This window comes from Mus musculus, chromosome 2 (assembly GCF_000001635.26).
Source record: "Mus musculus strain C57BL/6J chromosome 2, GRCm38.p6 C57BL/6J".
NCBI classification, from domain to species: domain Eukaryota; kingdom Metazoa; phylum Chordata; class Mammalia; order Rodentia; family Muridae; genus Mus; species Mus musculus.
In genome coordinates this window covers 18835605-18856672 of record NC_000068.7, presented here as the reverse complement: position 1 = coordinate 18856672, position 21068 = coordinate 18835605, and the positions used below count along the sequence as shown (strand labels likewise).

The following is a 21068-nucleotide window of genomic DNA, read 5'->3' as shown; positions in this document are numbered from 1 at the left end:
AACTTGACCCTGAGCTGGCCAGGGTCCAGGTCCCCGCCCCTCTTCATTTGTCTCTCATATGTGCCGTCCTGACCTTGATCAATACTGTTGGACAGTCTGTTCTCGTAGTCTGTTTCTTCTTCGCTGTAGGAGAATACCGACATGCTGAGAGGGCTTAGTGCTGAGCGTGAACTGAATGAAGCCCAAAGCTCTTTAAGTTTCATAGCTCATAGCAACTTTAGTGTCCCAGTGAGTTCACTACCTCTTAAGAATCAATTTATAGCTCCCTGTACCTTGGTTATATGTTTTGGGGACTTTTGCTCTAGGTCAGAAAAAATCATAACCACTAAACCACCCACTCACCATGAAAACCCAAACCAAAGAAAAGTAACAGGGAAAAAAATTCAGCAAATTCCTGTCCTTGGCTGTGCATATAAAAGTGTTACGTTTTATTCCATAGATTCAACTTATATTCCATAAGTTTAAACAATTCCTTCCAGAAGTTAGAGCCAATTTTTAGTATACGGCCATATTCTAGTCTTATTTGAGTTTTCAGGTTTTACCATGGTATATTGGTGAGGGATTTCTACTGGGGTAAGCTCTGCTAAAGATCTCAGGTTTCCTAGACAGGCAGAGTTGAGGTTGACAAAGCAGTTTATAGATGTGGAATCACTGAGGCAGGCATTGAGAGAGCAGCCAGGGAGAAAGCAAACTCACCGGTTCTGATAGGCGAGCCTGAGTGCTGCCTTCCAGTCCACACACTAACCCCACTGCACAGCTATGATTATTTTCCCACTACTCAGCTGAAGAAGCAGTTGGGCAAACCAAACAGCTGGTTCAAGTCACAGCCCGTTAGGTAAATCTTAATGTGACACCTTTTAGAAAAACTTTGCTCAGGATTTCTCAGTGACAGCTTTGCCTAAAGAAACCATACTTAAAAACATGACAAGCGTCTGGAGGTGGTTACACGTGGCAAACAAACACTGCTCTCACCCTTTGACACATACGACTTGTGGAATTCACACAACAGCCCTCTACTTAGTAATCCTACTTAGAGACAAGAAACCAAGTCACAGAAAGAGCCACATGCTCAGAGACACGCAGCTAATAATTAGACGAGCCTAGATAAGCCGTAGCAGCCAGCCTGGGTCCAATTCCATCTAGAACCACGCGTTTTAATCTGTATCTCCTGGTTGGAGGTGCAGAGTCAGCCCAGGGTCGGCAGGCAGTGAGAGGACTGGTCCCACACTGATCTGTCCAGATGCTGGATACAGAGACAGGAGCGCTAGATGGTGGGGAAAGGTTTCCTCTGCTTCTACCTTTAGGTGTGCTTATGTGTTTGTACATCTCACAGTAGTAGAGATGCCTTATCTTGAATCCAGCCCTTGCCTTGCCTGTACTGACTAGATCCGGATTTGGGTGTGTTCTAAGCACCATTCTAGGGAAAGCGTCTGGGAGAGGGGCTTCTGCCAACCGTATTAGACTCCTCACCCACAGCTGCCCTCCTAAGGACTTGCCTCTTTGCCTCTTGATCCTTCCAATAAGCCCTTATAAGTTGCTTAACCAATCTGGCTGCCCAGTTTTGAGCTTGGTCCAACCTAAATACATCCCCAGTGCCTGTGAGGTTCACAAGCAAGCTTAGTGATGCAGGAAAGGGTATCCAGAGTTTTATGAGAGGGAGGATTAGACTTTGCCCTGTCACATGAGGGGATTCTGTTGGGGTGAGCGCGAAATGGCGTTCATCTTCATTAATGTGATGTGTGTTGCACACACACACACACCCAGTGTATGCTTGACTGCTTTATGTGTGGTGTATCATCTCAGTCCTCACAGTAATTTCTTACATATAGAAATGAGTTATAGAATCAAAGTGGAGATGTAACCCCCACAACCCCAAAGCAAAACGACACAAAAGCATTCAGCTCTCATTTCTGGCTTTGTGGGGAGGTCTGCCTGCTTCTTGGGGCCCCAGTCTTTCAGGGTATCTCCTCTTGCTACTCTCAGAATGTAGCTTGCTAAAACTCCAGGGCTTGTTCACTTCAAAACTTGGTTTGGGAATTTGTGCACTCACGCGCGCGCGCGCGCACACACACACACACACACACACACACACACACACACACTTTGCAGTTCTAAGTCCAATACAGGTGATGTTACTATTATCAACATATTCTGAAGGAAGTTGTTCATGGTTTCTATTTTTAACACTTACTACATTATTTTTAATATGCATTTTACTCTCTGAAGCTCTGTCCTGAGAGGCCCAATCCCATGCTCTTTGGGTGTGTTCTACTTCTGAGAGCCTCTCTGTCCCATAACCCTTATGCTTAAGGATGTATTAAAATATCTTTATTAATACTTCCCTTCTAAAAAGTGGGCCCTGACTCAGCATAAACGGATATGAAAACACATCTCCCTCTAATGTATCACAAGGATGTCTCCCACATGCACTGGATCCTGCTTCCCAAACAAGAATACCAACTCCTTTACATAGGGAGTTTACTGCTTGTCGTAGCATCTGTGTGTGTGACAGCAATTCGGGAACTGCCCATTGAATAGAACCTTTGAATTTCTGACACTTGCCAAACTTTCTTTATAAAGAGAACTATGTTGGTGACAATTTCATTCACAAAATGGCCAAAATGTTCTCAAAGTGAAGCAAAATAGCGAAGCTAATAATTTGGAAATGCATAATACACATAAATATATGAGTGTATATCATCGATGTATGTTTGCATACACATATACTCTTTTTAAAGTGAGAGAGAGATGCATACCATTCAGACATTTGAAGGGAAACTCAGTAGATAAATTCAGTGTATTTTCTTTAGCTGGAAACAGTGTGAGGAGCCAGGAAAGGCGGTATGTTTTTTCCATGGACTTTTTTTCCTTAGCAGAAAAAGGACCACTAGGGGCTCAGCATAAGGCCAAAGACAGGTAGTGTATTACATTGGATTCCTTGCAGCTGAAAGAAATAAGCTATGGTTAGCAGAAAGGAATTGGAGTGAAGGAGATGGTTTGGCCTTTGAACTTTCCCAGAGTGCAGCCTGCATGAAGTACAATCCACACTATCTTAAAACCCGGTGTCTGTGTTCTGTGTGCCATAGCACAGGCTAACGCCTCTCCTCTGCTGTAACCCACACTTGGAGTTTCTCCAACCCTCTTGCGTTGGCGAACCAAAGAGCAATTACTCAGCTGCTCATTCTCGTGGTAACTTGTGAAGGGTAGAATTTCCCATCTTAATCCACTATATGTTACAGTATTATTTGTTTGGACTTACCCAACAGCAACAAGGCTTTGAGGAACAACTGCCAAATCTCTGGTCAGATGTTCTCCCCATCAGCACACAGCTGATGGATGGATGGGACTTTGTGAGACAAGATGCTACAAGTAACCAAAGTTCAGTTTAGGCCACCCAGGAAGGTCAGAGGGTAGGTCGTATTGGATTACACAGTAGAGTGTTCTCATAGAGTACTCCAGGAATACATGTTCAGTACTCAGAAAATTTCTTGTAAGAAAGTGAACCAAAGAACTCCATCGTTTTCATTTCTGAAGTGTCACATGGGGAGCATGCCTCACCCCGATTCCTAGTGGGACTGCTTCCAGTGGTCCCAGCTCACTGGCTCACCCTGGCCGCATTAAGCTACCTTGTGCTTCATTGTCCCTGCCTAGGTGGGCAAAACCAACATCAGTGTCCTTTCGGGTTGGAGAGAGCATGTAGCTTTTTAGGCTTTATTCAAGCTCCTTCTCCTTCTCGTTTGTTCTAGGCCAAAGAGCTGCCAACTTTAAAGGATAATGACTTCATCAATGAGGGCCAAAAGATCTATATTGATGACAACAACAAAAAGATATTCCTAGAAAAACTGAAAAAGGATGTCGAGGTAAGTAAACCCGACTGGGAGGATCTGCCATGTTCCGCCTTGTGCTCACTCTCTCTTCGTCAACTGGGAGGATCCGCCATGTTCCGCCGTGTGCGCACTCTCTCACCGTCAACTCCGCTAGGTTCAAGGGGCTTTGAGCCACCTTTTCAAATCTATAATGAAGATTAGAAAGTCTATCTCCTACGTTACCCATGGCCCACATATAAACAGAGAGACCTCATGTTACAGGACCGGGTTTTAAGATGCGGTGTGCCCAGTCAGGATGACAAGAACCAGCGAGCCCTGCTGGCTTCTGTAGCATGTCCCCATTCTCAGGTGCCATGCCTTTGGGTGTGAAGAGGGCCCACCCACAGCAGCCAGCATGAAAAGGCAGGAATGCTGGGTTTGCTTCAACACCAGATCATGGGAAACAGAAACATGAGTGACAGAACGGGACGTCCTTCCCCGACTCCCACCCCTGTGTAGGTGTACACAGCCTCACCTTGGTTCACTGTTACCACCCGCGCTCACACCGGGAGGCAGAGAGCCAGCCGTGCCGAGTCAAGGGGCCAGCCTAGGAGCAGTTTGGGTTCACGGCCCTCGGTGAGGGTGGCAGACAGGACCCAGTGTTCTAGTGAACACATAGCCTGTTTTGAAAGAGGTTCATTTTAATACGCTTTTCTTTAAGAATAAATTTTAAAAAAAAAAAGGAAAGAAAGAAAAAACAAAATAAAAACCTCTTCATATCATTTTGTTTAGCTCTCCTGTTGGGCTTTCTTACTTCAGTCTTCTAGAAGTAAACTCGGGGTGGGGGTGGGGGGCAGTTATTTTCTTGTAATTTGTCAAGTTACAAAACAGTACAATGAGAATTTTAACTTAGGCGATTACTCACTAGGTTTCTCTTGGTCGTTACTTTTATGTGCCTTTGTTTTTCCTTTGAAATACTGTTCCCTGTGTACTAAATTCTGCCTCTTGGAGAAAGGCTTTAAGGAAAGATTTTCTTTCTCATGTCGTTAAACCAAAACAATTAGAATGACTGGAGGCAAAGGATGGGACCCCAGTTTGATTCCCCCTGAATGCAGGAGCAGTGGCAGCATCTGGGTCTTAGCCTCTGACGGCTCTTTTGGTTAGAGGACACACAGGCTCACCCCGTTTATTCGTAATTAATTATCTTTAGGTCTTTTAAATTTTTTTTTTTTTAATTTCATGTATGTCTCTGTGAGGGTGTCAGAGCCTCTAGAACTAGAGTTGACACAGGTGTGAGCCGCCATGTGAGTGCTGGGAACTGAACCCAGGACCTCTGGAAGAGCAGTCAGTGCTCTTATCTGCTGAGCCATCTCTCCAGCCCTATCTTTAGGTCTTTAATTTTTTTCCATCATTTTAGCCTCCATGGTGTGTGTGTGTGTGTGTGTGTGTGTGTGTGTGTGTGTGTGTATTTACAAAGGATACGAGTGAGTGGTTTGGTTTTGGTTTTTGTTTGTTTAACTAAGGTGTTTGTTTTTCTCATATAACATCTTTCTCTCATCTTTTATTAATAAGCAGTTCATTTTGCTTGGCTGCCAGTGCTTATTATAAAAATGCATATTTGTTAATGTTAGTTAAGTATCTTCTCTTTCCTTGAGAATCAGCTTGATCCACCTGGTACTTTAGAATTGTAGTGTAGAGGAAGCGCCCTCTTTTGGATTTTCACTTACTAAACAAGAAATTTTTGATCTTGAGAATAATATTGTTTTAGCAATTATAGTAAATAGCCCTTAGAGTGATCTGTGACATGCCCCCCCCCCAAAAAAAAATCCTCTTTTTTGCCTTCTTTCTGTTGGCCGCCCATCACTGAGATAGTAAGCATCTAGGAAGAATGTAACTGAGCAGCTCAGAATTGGAGTTGAGTACTGTGAGGATGCTCAGCCAGCGCTCATGTTGTCTCTAATGATTGATTGACGACTTAAATAGTTAATCCTGTATGCGGTTCTCTCACATGCATAGCTGCTGTGTGGACGTGGCGGCAGAGCAGGAAGTGTTTGTTCTTTGGAGTGCCTCTCAGTGGCTGATAACAGTGTCTTTGTCTTTGAAACCCGTGCAGAAGCATCATTAAATTGTTAAGCAGGTAATTACGGTGAAGCAGCTTGACATCTGATCTTGATAATGAGGCTAGCATTTAATCTAGTTTTTCTCCTTGAGTTCCATGCTTTCTGATTTTGATGACTAGTCTGACCGCTAAAATTTCAGTGTGTGTCCATGCCTGCATGCATGTGTGCTTGTGTGCTCATGTGTGCGTGCGCACCTGTGTGTGTGTGCTATTCTCATTTTCTATTTTCTCTCTATGAACTCTTTCTGAGTTTAAGACAGACAGTGGTGCATTCTTTTAACTGCAGTATCCAGAACGTAGAGGCAGGGGGATTACTATAAGTTCAAGGCCAGTCTGGTCTGCGTGGTGAGTTCTAGGTCAGCTAAGTCTCAAACGGGGGAAAAAACGAAGAAAAGAAGATCTGAGTTTGTTATGACTCAGTAAATGGTGTGTATTTTTCTTTGAAATGAGAAATGATTGTCATTTGAAAAATCTGTTCTAATTGGTTTTTTTCTCCCTGCAATAGGAATTTTTGTCTATATGCCAGTCGGACTCCTGTAGTTCTGATAGCGTTCATCTATACATTCAGTACATTTATGTAATCCCTTTTCTGCAAAAAAGAAAAAAAGAATCTTAGAATGAAACTCCCTTCCGTTTTCTTCTCTCTTCTTGTCAATTCTAACAGTAAGGAAAGCCACAGTGCACTGAGGGCGTGCACATACACCATACAGTTCTAATCTGTGCAGTCCTCAGAGTGTCCCCACTGAGCCCCTCAGCTCCATGTGCTGTGGACCCACAACTGTGGCTGTGAATAAAGGCTTCAGGATGCAGGAAGCAGGGTGGCTAGCATCTATGGAGCACATCGTCCTTCCCATAAAGTCACTGTCTTTTTTCAGTCTTAAAACATCTTCTTCTGTAGGATACTGTTACCATCCCTCTCTGCCCATGGGAAGGTTGAATCCAGGGATGCTGACAGACAGCGAGTCAGACCATGAGTTAACTACTCAGAGTCCACACTCCCAAACGCACTGACGTGGAATGTGAACTGACAATCTTGAGCACACAGCCAGAATTTTGTGTTCCACAAAACCTCTCAAGGAGGATGATTACAGTTTTCATTTTAATATAAATTTTTTTGAGAATCTTATGAGGTTTACAGTTTTTAACAGTGTGGTCAAATGTTGACTAGTCAGATTGGAGTGTTGAGAAGTGGGATTTGGGGAGGTAAGGAGGTTCTTTTCAACCTGCTGACAGGAGTCTATAACCTGCTCCTTGACCACATGATCTGGAAGAAGAGTTGGCTCCAGGACTCATCCAAATCATGAGGAAGGTCCTTGCTCAGGATGTAACCCAGGCTAAGGGTGTGGCCTTGTGATGGGCTGTGTACTTACACAACACGTACATAGCTGTGGACTTAGTACCCATAAAAAAAAGAAAAAGAAAAAAAACATAAACTACAGGAATTTAGAATAATGAGGAACTTCTTCTAAAGGAGTCAGATAGGTTGGATCTTGTGAGAGGAATAAAGAAATAAACCAGAGGCCCAGCAGTGTAAGACTTGTACAAAGACAGGCAGGGGTCTAGGAAGTTCTGAATCTATACATTTGGACATATTGCATATTTTCAAGATAAATATATGAGATAACCCAGGCATGGTTGTATATGTCTTTAATCCCTATACTCAAGAGGCAGAGGCAGGTAGATAGCTATGATTTTGAGACCAGCCTGGTCTGCACTACTGAGCTCTAGCCCAACCAAGGCTATGTAGTGAGACCCCACAAATAAACAAGGAAATAAACAAGTTTAAAGAGATCAGTGGTGGGGGTAGTAGGTGGGTAGATATGTCTTGCTTTTTCTACATTCACTGGCACCAACCCCAAAACTGAGCCTTGGTCCCTAGACTGTCTTTTCTTTCTACTTGTGGGCTCTCCTTTCCCCCACAGCGTTTAGGTCTTACTTGAATGTTTAGAATGAGCACAGCTCATTTCACTGTGACACCAAAGTGATTTGCAATAAAGTTAGCGGGAGACCAGTCTCTCCCACATGCTTTTCCTCTAGACTCACACTGGTCCCTACTGTACACAGGCGTGCCTGTAGTGTGTGGAAGTGCCCTTCCTCCAGGCTGCCTGGTGCTCCCCATCACAGCACCAGGATGGTGGCAAGTTCTCAGGGAGTTATAGGTTTTCACCTTTTGCAGGTGGGATTCTGCGAAGCCAGCCAGTCAGTCAGTAGGTTGCTCAGTCTGCTCTCAGCTAAGCCATCCATGCTTCAGTGAATCAATAAGAGCGTTGCACACCATGTATCCGTGTAGATCTAATTAATTAAGAAAAAGAACGTGAGAAGAAAGCAACATGCAAAGTCAAAGAACTTGACAGGTGGGAGGGAACACAGATGGGTCTTGCCTGGCTGGATTCCATAGCCATGACAGGAAAGGGAAAGGGGACAATACCCCCGAGACCTCATGGGAAATGTAGTACCTTAGCTTCATCCTCAGCCAGAAGTGGGTACAGTCAATGGGCTGCTCAGAATGGGTACAGAGGGAATGTGCTCCTTACCAGAGCACTGTCACCACTCACTCACTCAGTGGCTATGATAGAGCTATGTGGGCTTTTGCTGTTGGTGGCTGGCAGCATGGTATGTATGTGCTAGGAGTATGCTGGAGTCCCAAGCATCCTGGTGACTCCCTGGTTTTGCCCATTAACCAGTTTCATTGTTGGGATAAAACCACACACACACACACACACACACACACACTCTCTCTCTCTCTCTCTCTCTCTCTCTCTCTCTCTCTCTCTCTCTCTCTCTCCTGGGGCTCTTCTGTGACAGCAGCTTATACTCTTAGGAGTACCTCAACAGCTGCATAAGAAATACCAGTCTCAGAGGCCAGCTTTGCATTTGCTGGGTGGGGTGGAATGATCTTAGCACTGAGCCAGCCAGAAACAAGGAAACTGCCAAGAATGGGAACCACGTAAAGGATGCTCAGGGTCCTCGTTAGCCCTTGGAGCCTTCCCCAGTGTGTGTCCTTCTGATCCTGAGTTCTTCGGTTCTTAGCATTGTTAAGGTGTAACTGTCCTGTCTCCTCCTCCTCCAGTTCCTTGCACAGTTAAAACTCATGGACTACAGCCTCCTGGTGGGGATTCACGATGTGGAGCGAGCAGAGCAGGAGGAGGTGGAGTGTGAGGAGAACGATGGGGAAGAAGAAGGAGAGAGTGACAGCACCCACCCGATCGGGACGCCACCAGACAGTCCCGGAAATACACTCAACAGCTCACCACCCTTGGCTCCTGGAGAGTTTGATCCAAACATTGATGTTTATGCAATTAAATGCCATGAGAGTAAGCTTAGTGCTATTGACTCTTTTGCATGTAGAGTGGTTTGATTTTTGCACTGTGATCTATCAGTAATTCTGGCCCTAGTTCCAAGGGTGCTGCTATGTTGGGGGCCTCTGCTCAGTCAAATGCATTGATAGCAGACAGTGATGTGTGTTTAAAGGAAACAGTAATTCCAGATGTTAGAGGGAGGAAGAAAACTAGAAAGCATTGTTAATGTAATACACATACGCATTTATAGATAATGTATATTATGACAGATATGTCCAGTGTATTCTGGCAGGTGTGTCCAGCTTGTACCTCAGGATAGCAGTGGATGAAGCATCCAACATGTTTGCAGATCACAGAGTTATACCTCAGTGTGAAAAGGTTAAATACCCCAAACATTATTTTTCATGCCAAGCTCAGTGGTACAAAGCCTGCCTGAGCAGTTTAACAAGAGTCTGTCTCAAGATGAAAGGTGTTCTGTGGCTGTAGCTCACTGGTGGAACATTTGTCTGGCATGGGTGGGGTCTGGGGTTTGAGCACCAGAACAGAGGCTGGACAAAGCAGCTTGGCTCTTCTAAATAAATCCATTGTGTCATAGATCTGTTTTGGATAAGGCAAGTGTGTGCAGCCCACTGTGCCCTCAGGTGACTTTCTTGTGGTGCCAACATATCAGGGGTGCAGAGGCCAGGACCTGTGCACACAGTGAGAGTCACTGCCTCTTCTGCTGTAGGCGTGATGAGATCTGTGACCCTCCTCCACAGGGCCACACTCAAGTCAGTCCTCCTGGGGTTTGCTTGGTTTCTAGATACATGTCCATGACAAAAATATTTTACTGATATGGTAAAAGAGAAAAACAAAATCCATCCTTCTTACTTAAATAATAAAAGAGGCAATTTCTGCCCCTCCTCCCACATATCAGCCAATGGGTTTGGGTTGTATTTTTCTTTTATTTTTAATATTTTATTTTATAATAATTCTTTTATTCTAATATTTTTAATTTTACCCACCAAAATCATTCCTTAAACATAAGAAAACTAGGTATAATTGAATGTACATTTCTTACTATTCATAATTGAAACAGTGTATCTTTTGAAACTATGTAGAAAGTAGATAATGGAGACCTAGAATCCTTTATTCAGTTCTGATACTCTATCCAGAGAGAAAATGCAGTGTCTGAGAGTAGAAAGGGGTTAATTAATAGGCATAATTAATTCTACTTGTTTTACAGAAAATTCTAAAAATAGCATTTTTCTTTACATAAAACAATTTACTATCGTGAACGCAATGCAGATTAGGATTAAGCCCTGATCACACCTCCTTGCACTGCTCTGATTTCCTGACGCTTCTCTTTCAGTACAGGGAGCCCACCGGAATGCGGGTTCTGCATCCTTGGTTCCTGGCTCCCTCCTAGTAGTTTGTATTTTTCGGAGTGTTGTCACATGTCCCACAGTCTCTGTTCTCCTCCCTTTCCAGATGCGCCTAGAAAAGAGGTATACTTCATGGCGATTATTGACATCCTTACTCATTACGATGCAAAAAAGAAAGCTGCCCACGCTGCAAAAACTGTTAAACATGGCGTAAGTACTGCTCCTGCACCCCGCCCACACACAGCATGGCGCACCTCGCCACACCCCACAACTCCCTGGCATTGCCTGTGGACACTTCTTGGCCTTTCTGGCTCGCTGTTGTAAGTTCTCTGGTGATTGTTCCTGGGAGTGAGGTGTTAACCCAGCCCTGCAGCACCAGAGTCCATCGCTGTATCTGTAGGTTCTTCCATGTTTGAAAAACACCCCAAAGATGAACATCTGACAATAGTTCTGTTTTCATATGAAATGTTGCACCCTGAAGCCAGGTGCTCCAAAAGGTGCAGGGTTGTATCTTTTTTCTCACAATATTTTCTTCTCCTGTTACAGAGCTCTTGAGTATAAGATAAGCTTTGATACCTACCTCCTCACTTAGCTTGTTTGCTCTAAATCTTCACTGATCCAGGGATATTGTTGAATCCCCATGAAAAGCCTGTGAGGGAAATTCCATTGTGCTTCCCCTCTCCCCTTGCTTAGAAAGTACTCCAGTGTACTTTTACACAGAACCTTTTTTCTACATAGGGCTGCATAAGGCCATGTGTGTGAGAGCATGTAGCGTAATGTGGAAATATTCCCCTACACACTCCTCTCCCCCAGTGTGTTTTTTCCTCCAGTGGGAAAAACTGAGGCTGACAGCCCCCAGTAACTTCCAGAAGTTTGGCATAGTAATACATACCTGTAATCCTAGCACCTTCATGGCTGAGGCAGGAGGATTGAAGGTGTAAGAATACCTAGGGCTACACAGGGAGACGATGTTTTATTCCAAGAAAATGGGGCACATTGGAGGGTTTTGAGTAGAAAAGTAATAACTCAAATGTGGTACGTTGGGGTTGGGGTGTGTAGGTGTCTTAAGATTTCTTTCTTTCCATGTAATGTGTATGGGTGTTTTGCCTGCATGTATATCTGTATATATCGTGTACATGCGTGGTACCCACAGACACCAAGAAGAGAGTCTTAGATCCCAGGGATCCGTAGTTATAGACAGTTATGAGCTGCCACGTGGGTGCTGGAGGAGCAGTCAGTGCTCGTAAGTGCTGTGCCGGAAGACTGTGTTAGTAGTCTATGGTGTGCCAAAAGACTGGGCCTCATTTTCACTCACAGATTCCTAGAAGTTTAGATTTATTTGTCCAAAGGGCAGAGATCCTTTGAGTAGTGGTTTAAGAAGAGAGGCCGCTTAGCTGTGTTCTTAGCTTTAGGGTTGGGGGTGTGGCTTTCGTTGGTGAGGTGCTTGCCAAACATGTTCAAGGCCTTAGATTCAGTCCCCTGCTACCAGCTCCCCACAATAAATGGCTGTCTTAATGTTCAGCCGCTTTTGGAAATAGCTGTAGAAACTGAACGGTAACTTGGGGCGATCATGAGCATTCTTTATCCTTCACGATCAATATCCTTTTCCTTCACCACCCCCTAGGCTGGAGCTGAGATCTCGACTGTGAACCCAGAGCAGTATTCCAAGCGCTTTTTGGACTTTATTGGGCACATCTTGTAACCTTCTGCACAGCCCCGGATGGGCATGAACTCGGGAAGGCTGGTGGTGGCTTCAGGGTAGGAAGAAAAGGAAAACCGAACCCCAGGAAGCGCTCACCTTGCAGGAAGCAAGCCTTGTTTACATCTTCAAGCTGACATGACTGAAGTTGGGGGCTACTCGCTTTAACAGCTACCTGATATTTCCCAGCATCGCTATTTCTGACTCTGTACGTGTGCACACACGTGCGTGCACACACTCTCGCGCACATTTTTTTAAATAATTAATTAATTAATTAATTAAAACTGATCAGCTTGAATCAGAGCTTGTAACAGCCAGACCCCTCTGATTCCAGCTGTGGCCCCACGGATAGATGAAGAGATGAGCCCGTGGGGGAAGGGAACGGAAATGCACCTCAATGCAGCACCACAAGAGAAACTGTAGATCAGTTTGTTTTCTGACTTGAAAGATATGAGATTGTTCATCAGGGTGGTGGTGGTGGTGGTGATGATGATGATCATGCTCATAATGATGGTGATTAAAAGAAAGAAAATTTTATATCAAATGTTACACTTCTGGCCCACAGAAAGACTACTCTGAATAGTGGTTACCTAAGCCCACAGCCCTGGTAAAGGGATACAAGCATCTCCCTGTGTACTGGTTCAGGGTTCCCTCCTAAACTGTCAACATCCCCAGATGTCCCAGGCTAAGCCCTTCATCTTCCAAGAGTCTGATGCCAAGAACCTGTCAACAATTTCACCTCCAGGAAAACCACTTGCATTTCTCTTCTCGCCTGGAGCCCATCACTGTTACCATCCTTAAGTTGCACTGCAGAAAGTCACTCTGCAAAACAGATGTAAAACGTCCCTGAAAGGTGCATAGTTTGGGGCAAATGCGGCTACATCTCCCAATGCAGGAAGATGAGCAGGGAGTTCAAACCCTCCAGTGGCCGAAGGCAAACCCAGTTATGGTTTATGTTTAGCCATTGTTTAGGAATGGAATTTTGTTATGAATTATCCCTTTAACTGAAACCCTCAGTTTTACTGTTTACATGGTTAGAGAAACAGGGATATTTTTGAATCTAAAAATTTAATATACAGCATGTGATTTTTGAAGTTTACATGTAAAGCCATTTTGCAGTGTAGGGAACATAATGTTTGTTGTGTTTTGAGATATGTCTTGCAGTTGTGTTTCTGAGTGAGTGTTTTGTTGAGAGTACTTAGTAGACAGTCTATCACATAAAAGCAAAAGGATTTTGTTCCTCAAGATGTGTATTTATCAATCTAGTGGGGTTTTTTTTCTATAAAAAAATTAAACTCAAAATCTGGTTATGTAAGTTCATTGCCCTAAACTGTGCTGATCGTGTGTAACTGAGATTAAAAAACAAAACAAAACAAAAACCTTCCAGCATCAATTATGTATCTTCCAACTTCCCTGCATTCCTAAAAGGCCTCAAGTTACAGAGTCCTAGATTTGCTTAGAGTCCATTACCAACTTACACGCTGTTTGGCAGCTGTGCCTTTAAAAGCCCCTGTCTCAAATGTGAGATGGTTTCTGTAGGCAGTTTTAGAAAGGAAAAAATCCACCCTTCAATAATTACAAGTCAACAAGTCCCCTGCCAGGCTGCCTTCCCAGTCACTTTCCTTTTGGCCTCTCCAGGTCCAGCTGTGCCCAACATGTGTGGGCTGCCTTCTCAGCATCTGGAAGCCAGCATCAGCACCATCTGACTCCTGTGTACTGACCTGCCACAGATGCATTAGCGGATGATGCTAACTCACTGTAACATAGTTGTACACATCTGTACCTGATGCATTTAAAATAACCAGTTGACTCCGTTTCCGGGCACTGTTAACTGTGGTGTCCGATCCGTTTGAGTGTTCTGAAGCTCTGCTCTTAACCTTTGATCCCCAAACTTACAAACCCGAGACCCTAAAGTTAAAAAAATGAAGGTACATATACATGATCTGAGTAACCATTTCCTCTGTGGCCAATCTGTATGCTTTTAGAAGTTTACAAAACTGCTTTGGTTTTTGTCTGTAACCATCTCTGTCATCCCAATAAGCTGTTTGGACAAGAGCGAGAACAGTGCTAACAGTGTGCGCTCGAGTCATGATCCGGGCTTTACGAATAAAGCACTTTGATGACTCTCTTAGTTTGGCTTCTCTGTGCTGGAGACGAACTGTGATGGGACTGGGGTGTCCCCAGTCATTCTGTGGAAAGGTAAAGGAATGTGGCAGCTTTTACCTCTCCAGGGCCTGACCTTCAATCTACAGCGATGGATGAGACACATAAACAACACATGGACTTCTTACCCAGCAATCCCAGGGCTGGGGATAGCTCACCAGGGAAAGCACTTGGCGCACAAGCATTAAGTTCCAAGTTAAGATCTCTACCGCCCACATAAATGCCAGGTGGGCATAGCAGCTAACCAGTAAGTCCAGCACGCCAAAGGTGGGAGAGACGGCATCTGACAAGCTAGACTCGCCATGTTGGCAAGCTGTGGGTTCAGTAAGCCAAATGAGGTAGATGTTGAGGAAGACTCTTGATATCAGACCTCAGGTTTTCTCACACACACACACACACACACACACAGAGAGAGAGAGAGAGAGAGAGAGAGAGAGAGAGAGAGAGTCAAAACTCAAGGTTCTCAGTGCCCCTCCATAGGTAGCACTGAGCTTTTGTGGAAGTAAATTGTTACAGTCTTCATGTATTCATGTTTTTAACCACTTAGCATGTTTGAAACTCATCCGCTGTTTACATGCAACACTTCTTCTTTCTTTGTCCTAGATGTCTGACTAGTGAGGTTTGGGCCTTTGAACTTCTAGTTCCAATTTTCCCAGAAGTTCTGGGGTCGCTATGGTTTCCACTCTTGCCCGTAGTAATTTTGACATGCATTTTTCTAAGAACATAAGTGCTGAGTTCATGCTGGTCAGCCAGGAGCTTAGTTCAGGTTTGTTTGTTTGTTTGTTTGTTTGTTTGTTTGATCTGAAGGTGTGGCCATGCCTGGCTTTTTACATAAGCAATAGAGGTTTAAACTCAGGCCCTCAGCTGGTACAGCAGACGCATCCGTCTCACCCACACGTGCACGTCATTTTCTTAAGGCACCGTTTACTCAGCCCTAGTTACATAATGTGGAGATTGTTTTGTTTGAATCATAAAATATTTTTCCCACAGGGCAGATGCTCTGCTGTGCCTTTGGAGTTCCTATACTCAAGTCATCTGCTCCTGTTATTTGCATCTTGAATTTGCCACTGAGACCTGTGTGTTGAGTACTCGGTCCCCAGTCCGTGGCGCTCCTGAAAGGAGGTAGAAACTGTGGAGGGTGGGAGTTTATGTGAGAAACCCAAATGAAAGCTTCACTGAAATCGCATCTCACCCCAGTCAGAATGGCTATCCTGAAGAACGGAAGCCTTTCTCCTGTCTGCAAGCACAACAGAGTGGGATTAATAGTAAGTGCTGCTTGCCCATGGGACTTGGCTGGCCATTGCCTCAGCCTCTGCTCTCTCCCGCATGCCTGCATTACTTGTAAACTGGATAAATTTTGGGTTGAAAGTTTTGTGGGAGGGTTGGTGTTTCTCTTGCTCTACTGGGGCTCCTGTCTGGATACAGGAGGTGGCCTCTTCAGGTGCCATCGAAGACAGGAGCAAGTCATCCTCTGAGAGGCTCCACCCAGCAGCTGACCCAGATACAGACACCACAGCCAAACAGTGAATGGAGCTTGGGGAATCTTACAGAAGAGTAGAAGGAAGACTAACAGAATCAACTAACCTGGATCCTTGGGGCTCTCAGAGTCTGAACCACCACCCGAAGAGCATATACAGGCTGGACCTAGGCTTCCCAGATCATATGTAGCAGATATGCAGCTTGGTCTTCATGTGGGTCCTGAACAACTGGAGTAAGGGCTAGCCCAAAAGCTATTGCCTGTCTGTGGGATAGGTTCTTCTAGCTGACCTGCCTTGTCTGGCCTCAGTGGCAGAAGAAGTGCCTAGCCCTGCAGAGCCTTGAAGTGCAGCAGGGGTGGGGCCCAGTGAGGCCCCCACCCACCTAGAGGAAATAAGGGAGGGAAGGATTGTGGGAGTTAGTGACTACCGGGATGAGGGCAGTGAACAGGATGTAAAGTAATTAAAAAAAAAGACAACAAATATCAGTAAAGGTGGAAATGGACCCTGATATGATGCTAATGCAGCAGCTACAGAAATCAGTATGAAGGTTCCCAAAAAAACTGGAGTGGCCTAGCTTCCCACTCCAGGGTATATACCCAAAGGATGCTGGGTCAGGATACCTGAACTTCCTCTTTTGTTGTTGTTGCTGCTGCTGTTGCTGTTGTGGTCCCTGTTGTACTGTATGTACAGTGTGTGTGTGTGTGTGTGTGTGTGTGTGTGTGTGTGCGTGCTCACGCATGTGTATATATATGCATATATGTGTAAGTACCCGTGCATGTGTGTAGACACTCAGAGTTGACCTTTTTTCATCAAGCTTTTCTTTATGGATTGAGGATCTCTCGCTGAGCCTGGAGCTCACCAATTCTGGCTAGCCTCCCCAGCCAGCTAGCCTTAGGGATCTCTGGTTTCTGCCTCCTGAGTGCTGGGCTTACAGCAGCTGCCACCCCTGTCCAACTTTACATGGTTTCTAGGGATGCATACTCCAACCTTCATACTTTCACAGACACTCTATCCCCGAACCATCTCCCAGCCCCACCCACGCTCACTGCGCAGCTGCTGTTCATAATAGCCAAGATAACCACAACAGCCTGAGGTCCAGCAATTAGCTAATGGTTTTTAAAAAATATGCTGTCTGTACACAATGGGAGTTCTATTTCACAATAATAAAATGAAACTGTCATTTACAGGGAATGCAAGGGATTTGTAGACTACATTAAGTGAGTCAAGTCAGTCTCAGACAATACAACTTCTCATTCGCAGAGTCAGCCTTTGAAAGAATATTATTCTAGAAGAGGGATGAGAAAGGAGACCACTGGGAAGGAAGGGAATGATGCGATGATTGGAGGGTGAATATGACCAAAATATGTGTTATTCTTGAAAACGTCATAATGATTCTGGTTATTTTGTACAGCGAATATGTGCTAGTCGAAAAGAGAGGGTAGGGGTTGGCAAGCTGGCTCAGTGGGTGAAGCTCTTGCTGCCAAGCCTGTTGACCTGGGTTCGATCCCTGGAAACCACATGTGGGATAAGAAAACTGACTTTTGCAGGTTGTTGCACCTGGATGCCCTTGAGATGGGTGTGTGCCTCAGCCTGCTGGTCTCCGTGCTTCCCAGCCATCAGAAGGTAAACAGGCTTTCTACCAATGACACATAGACCCAAGGTATCAGGGCCCAGTAGCCATGAAACCAGGAGCTGAAATGTATCTTGTCTCATTTTAAGGTGACAGCCTCTGGTGTTTGTCCCAGAAATGGGAGCCTGGCCCACTCCTCCACAGCTCTTGGCTCAGCCGCTCGCCAGCCTGCCTTGGCGGTAGTCAGGTGGGCACAGAGCGAGTGCACCAGGGAGAGAGGAGGCGCTCAACCTAGTTCCTTTCTGAAAGAAAACCCCGTTGGATACAGTGGGTACCTTTCTATCAGACTGAATGTCCCCCAGAAATGTGTTCTGTTTGTTCATCACATGGGAACTGCCAAGGAGCAGTTACATGCCACCATCTGTAATTTTCTATTTTAAACACTGTTCAGCCTAACTTCATAAATGAGGAAACAGAAGATGATAATTTCATAGTCCGGGCTGCAGTAAATCTGTCTTATAAAATCCCAACACTTGTTGGTGTGACAAGTGAAGAACAATAAGGTGCAGCGTGACTTTAGTTAGCTATGGGAGGCTTACACCTGGGCTCTGTGGGAAGATCAAGGAAGAGTGAGAAGAATTTTTGAAAGTTGAACTAATGCAGATGGTACTTGTTTTTGGATAATTATTCTTGGATAGTGATCCAATGGCACCACTGGTCCCCAGTTGGCTTGGTCGTTACTAGGCCGATGTTCCTATGAATGAACTGTGTGTGTACGGTTGTGGTGGGTTGCTAGTGTTGTGGTTAGTGATTCTCGCAGGGGTATATTATGAAAGCCCCTTCTTTATGCTCTCCTTGCTCCAGTTAGCTAGGGTCCACCAGGAGTTTCTCTGTTTTCATACTGCCTTGTTTCACAAAACCTTAGACTGGAGAATCTGAGTGAGTTATTTAAGGTCACTATGGTGGCATAGCCAAGGTTAAAACTCAGCGCTGTTCCCATTCAGACTGGATGTCTGTCTCATGTATGGTGGTAGACTTGGGCCTCTCATAGCCTGGGATCCCACCCTCACTCTAAGGAGAGTACATCTACAGCACCACAGGTTTCCCTACCGTTTCCCTTTAGTCCAACAGTCAGTAATTTAATTTTTGCTTTTCTAAATCAGGGAGTCTCATTTTGAGTTTATTTTTCTGCTGCTGTGATAAAATACTCTACAAAGCAACTAAGGGGGCGAAGGCTCTTTCTTCTCTGGCTCATGGTTTGAGGCTCCAGTCCGTCATGGTGACGGGAGCCTGACTCATGCACAATCGGGAAGCAGAGAGTGGTGAATGTGCACGGCAAATCTCCTCCCTTTCTCCATTTATACAACCCAAGCGGGACACACAGAGTAGGCAGGTCTCCCTGCCTCGATGAACGCAATCGAGATAATATTCCCCTGGCATACCCAAAGGCCCATCCCCAGATGATTCTGGATCCTATCAAACTGACAACACTAACTGACCATCTTTCTGAAGCATATAAAAATATTCCTAAGCCTACCGAATGTCAGGCTCTAGAGGCAGAACTTAGATATGGCATAAGTGGTTGGTTGGGCTTGGAAACCACTGACTTACCTACCCCATTCTCACTGACCGCTCTCTGTGTGTGTGTGTGTGTGTGTGTGTGTGTGTGTGTGTGTGTGTGTTTTCATGTGTATGTGTGGGTTCACATGCATATGTGGAAGCCAGAGGACAACACTGGCTATCATTCCACAGGAGCAAGAGTTAATCACTTTAATGTTTGAGGCAGAGTGTGTTAATGGGATCTCAGGCTCACTTCTTAGGCTACATTATCTAGGCCAACAAACTCTAAGAGCTGTTTCCACTTACCCAGTGCTGGGGCTACAAGCAAACCCACCACTCCTAGCAAAAACTTTGCCAACATCTACCCTAGCCCACTCATCACACATTTCAAACACTTTTTCTAATGTGCATCTTTCTCTTCCCCTTTTTTCTAGACCTTCTCTTAATCGATGAACAAAACAGCTTTTTTTGTCGATTATAACAGAAGCCAGAAAAGCCCTGGCAGAGGGCTATTCCAACCCACTGTTTTTGTTTTTTTTTTTTAAATCATTAATAAAGTTTTATCAAAACATAGTCCTGTCCATTCATACAGTATTTTCTATGGCTTCTCTCAGACTGCAACAACAAAGTTCACGACTGAGGCAGAGACATCGCAGCCACAGTGCCTAAAGCATTCCCCATGTGCCCTTGACAGGAGAAATTTGTTCAGCTGCAAAGCAGAACTCATTTAAGTATTCCAGTGTCATCCCTTCAAAACCAGGGACACAGATGGCCATTCCTTCATTTACTTCTTATCTGTGGTATGACAGAAAACAGAGTTTGAAAAAAGCATCAAAGTCTGCCAGCAAGGTTCCACATTAATAGTTGTTGTGTTTTAGTTGTTGTGAATAAGGAGTATGTATTACCACTCTGGCATTCATGTGCATAGTGATTAACTCTGGTTTGTGGCTATTCTGACACCCACTGGCTTTCTCATTGCAGTGATAAAGGAGAATTATTCTTTTTTTTAAAAAAAGACAAGAGAAAATGAAACTAACTCCTAATGTTTGGCAAGCCTTCATGTGAGCCACCGTCTCTCTCCTGTAACTCCCTGTCATTCCTTTTCCTATGACTTTTCCTAACTCATACACCCACTGTAGTTAGATTTCCTGTCTTCAGCACATTCACGATATAAGACTCCGTATCTTTACTACATATGTGTATGTCACATCCCAGTCTCCCTCTGTCATCGCACCTGGCCCCAGAAACCTGCATGGACCATGGAGAACTCAGACTTTCTGTCCAGAGATACAGTCCCTCATGCTTGCACTAAAGCTGGCCCAACTGCACGCTTCTTACTGAAGGGAAAGGGAAAGTGACTTTGGGTTTCCTATGCTGAAAGCCACTTAGAAAGGATCTTAAATATAAACTATTCAGTCCATTTGTTAACACACTACAAAAACAGATGGTTACACTTTTTAACATATATGACATCTTATATTCTTATGAAATAATTTATATATACATATATGTGTGCATATAGAGAGGGAAAAACTAATGCATATAGATAGAAAAAACTAATATATATTGACTAATCTACATGTCACACACACACACACACACACACACACACACACACGTCAGTTTTTTCAAGATGCCCAGGCTTGTTCACCTGTTAGAAAAATGCTGTGCTCTTCTATCATCCAGTCTCTCTTATACTTTATTATTATTATTATTATTATTATTATTATTATTATTATTATTCCTCAGGAAGTTCTGGTTAAGGCTTTCATAGCAACTCATGTGTCCACTTTTCTCCCTAGTTCTGCTGTAATGGTGGGTAGGATGCATTTGGTGAGCACGCCCCTTCCTACTGCACTGGCAGTCAGTCAAGTAACCTGTGAGTCCAGTACACTACACAGCGTCAGAAACACCACGTTCCAGGCAGCAACTGCTTCCTGATTTGCCACACTTCTGCATTTTGAACGTGATGGCTGATCCAGCAGGAAAGTGGGTTTTCTGCTTAGCTTC

The 21068-nt window shown here is 44.5% G+C and overlaps 1 protein-coding gene across 8 annotated transcripts in view; it reads left to right on the top strand.

Moving 5' to 3' along the window:
* Pip4k2a (phosphatidylinositol-5-phosphate 4-kinase, type II, alpha) overlaps nucleotides 1-14418 on the top strand; it is a 156037-nt gene extending 141619 nt beyond the window's left edge. For 4 of the 8 annotated variants that reach the window (NM_001355147.1, NM_001355146.1, NM_008845.4 and 1 more), the window contains 4 exons: nucleotides 3747-3860; nucleotides 8996-9239; nucleotides 10695-10798; nucleotides 12213-14417. In NM_001355147.1, coding sequence (NP_001342076.1) covers nucleotides 3747-3860; nucleotides 8996-9239; nucleotides 10695-10798; nucleotides 12213-12290 — 540 coding nt within the window. In that variant the 3' untranslated portion in view covers nucleotides 12291-14417. Of the gene's footprint in view, nucleotides 1-3746; nucleotides 3861-8995; nucleotides 9240-10694; nucleotides 10799-12212 lie in introns of all 8 variants that reach the window. The other 4 variants (XM_006497396.4, XM_006497394.4, XM_006497397.3 and 1 more) reach the window with 2 other exon arrangements.
* Nucleotides 14419-21068: the final 6650 nt, after the last annotated feature.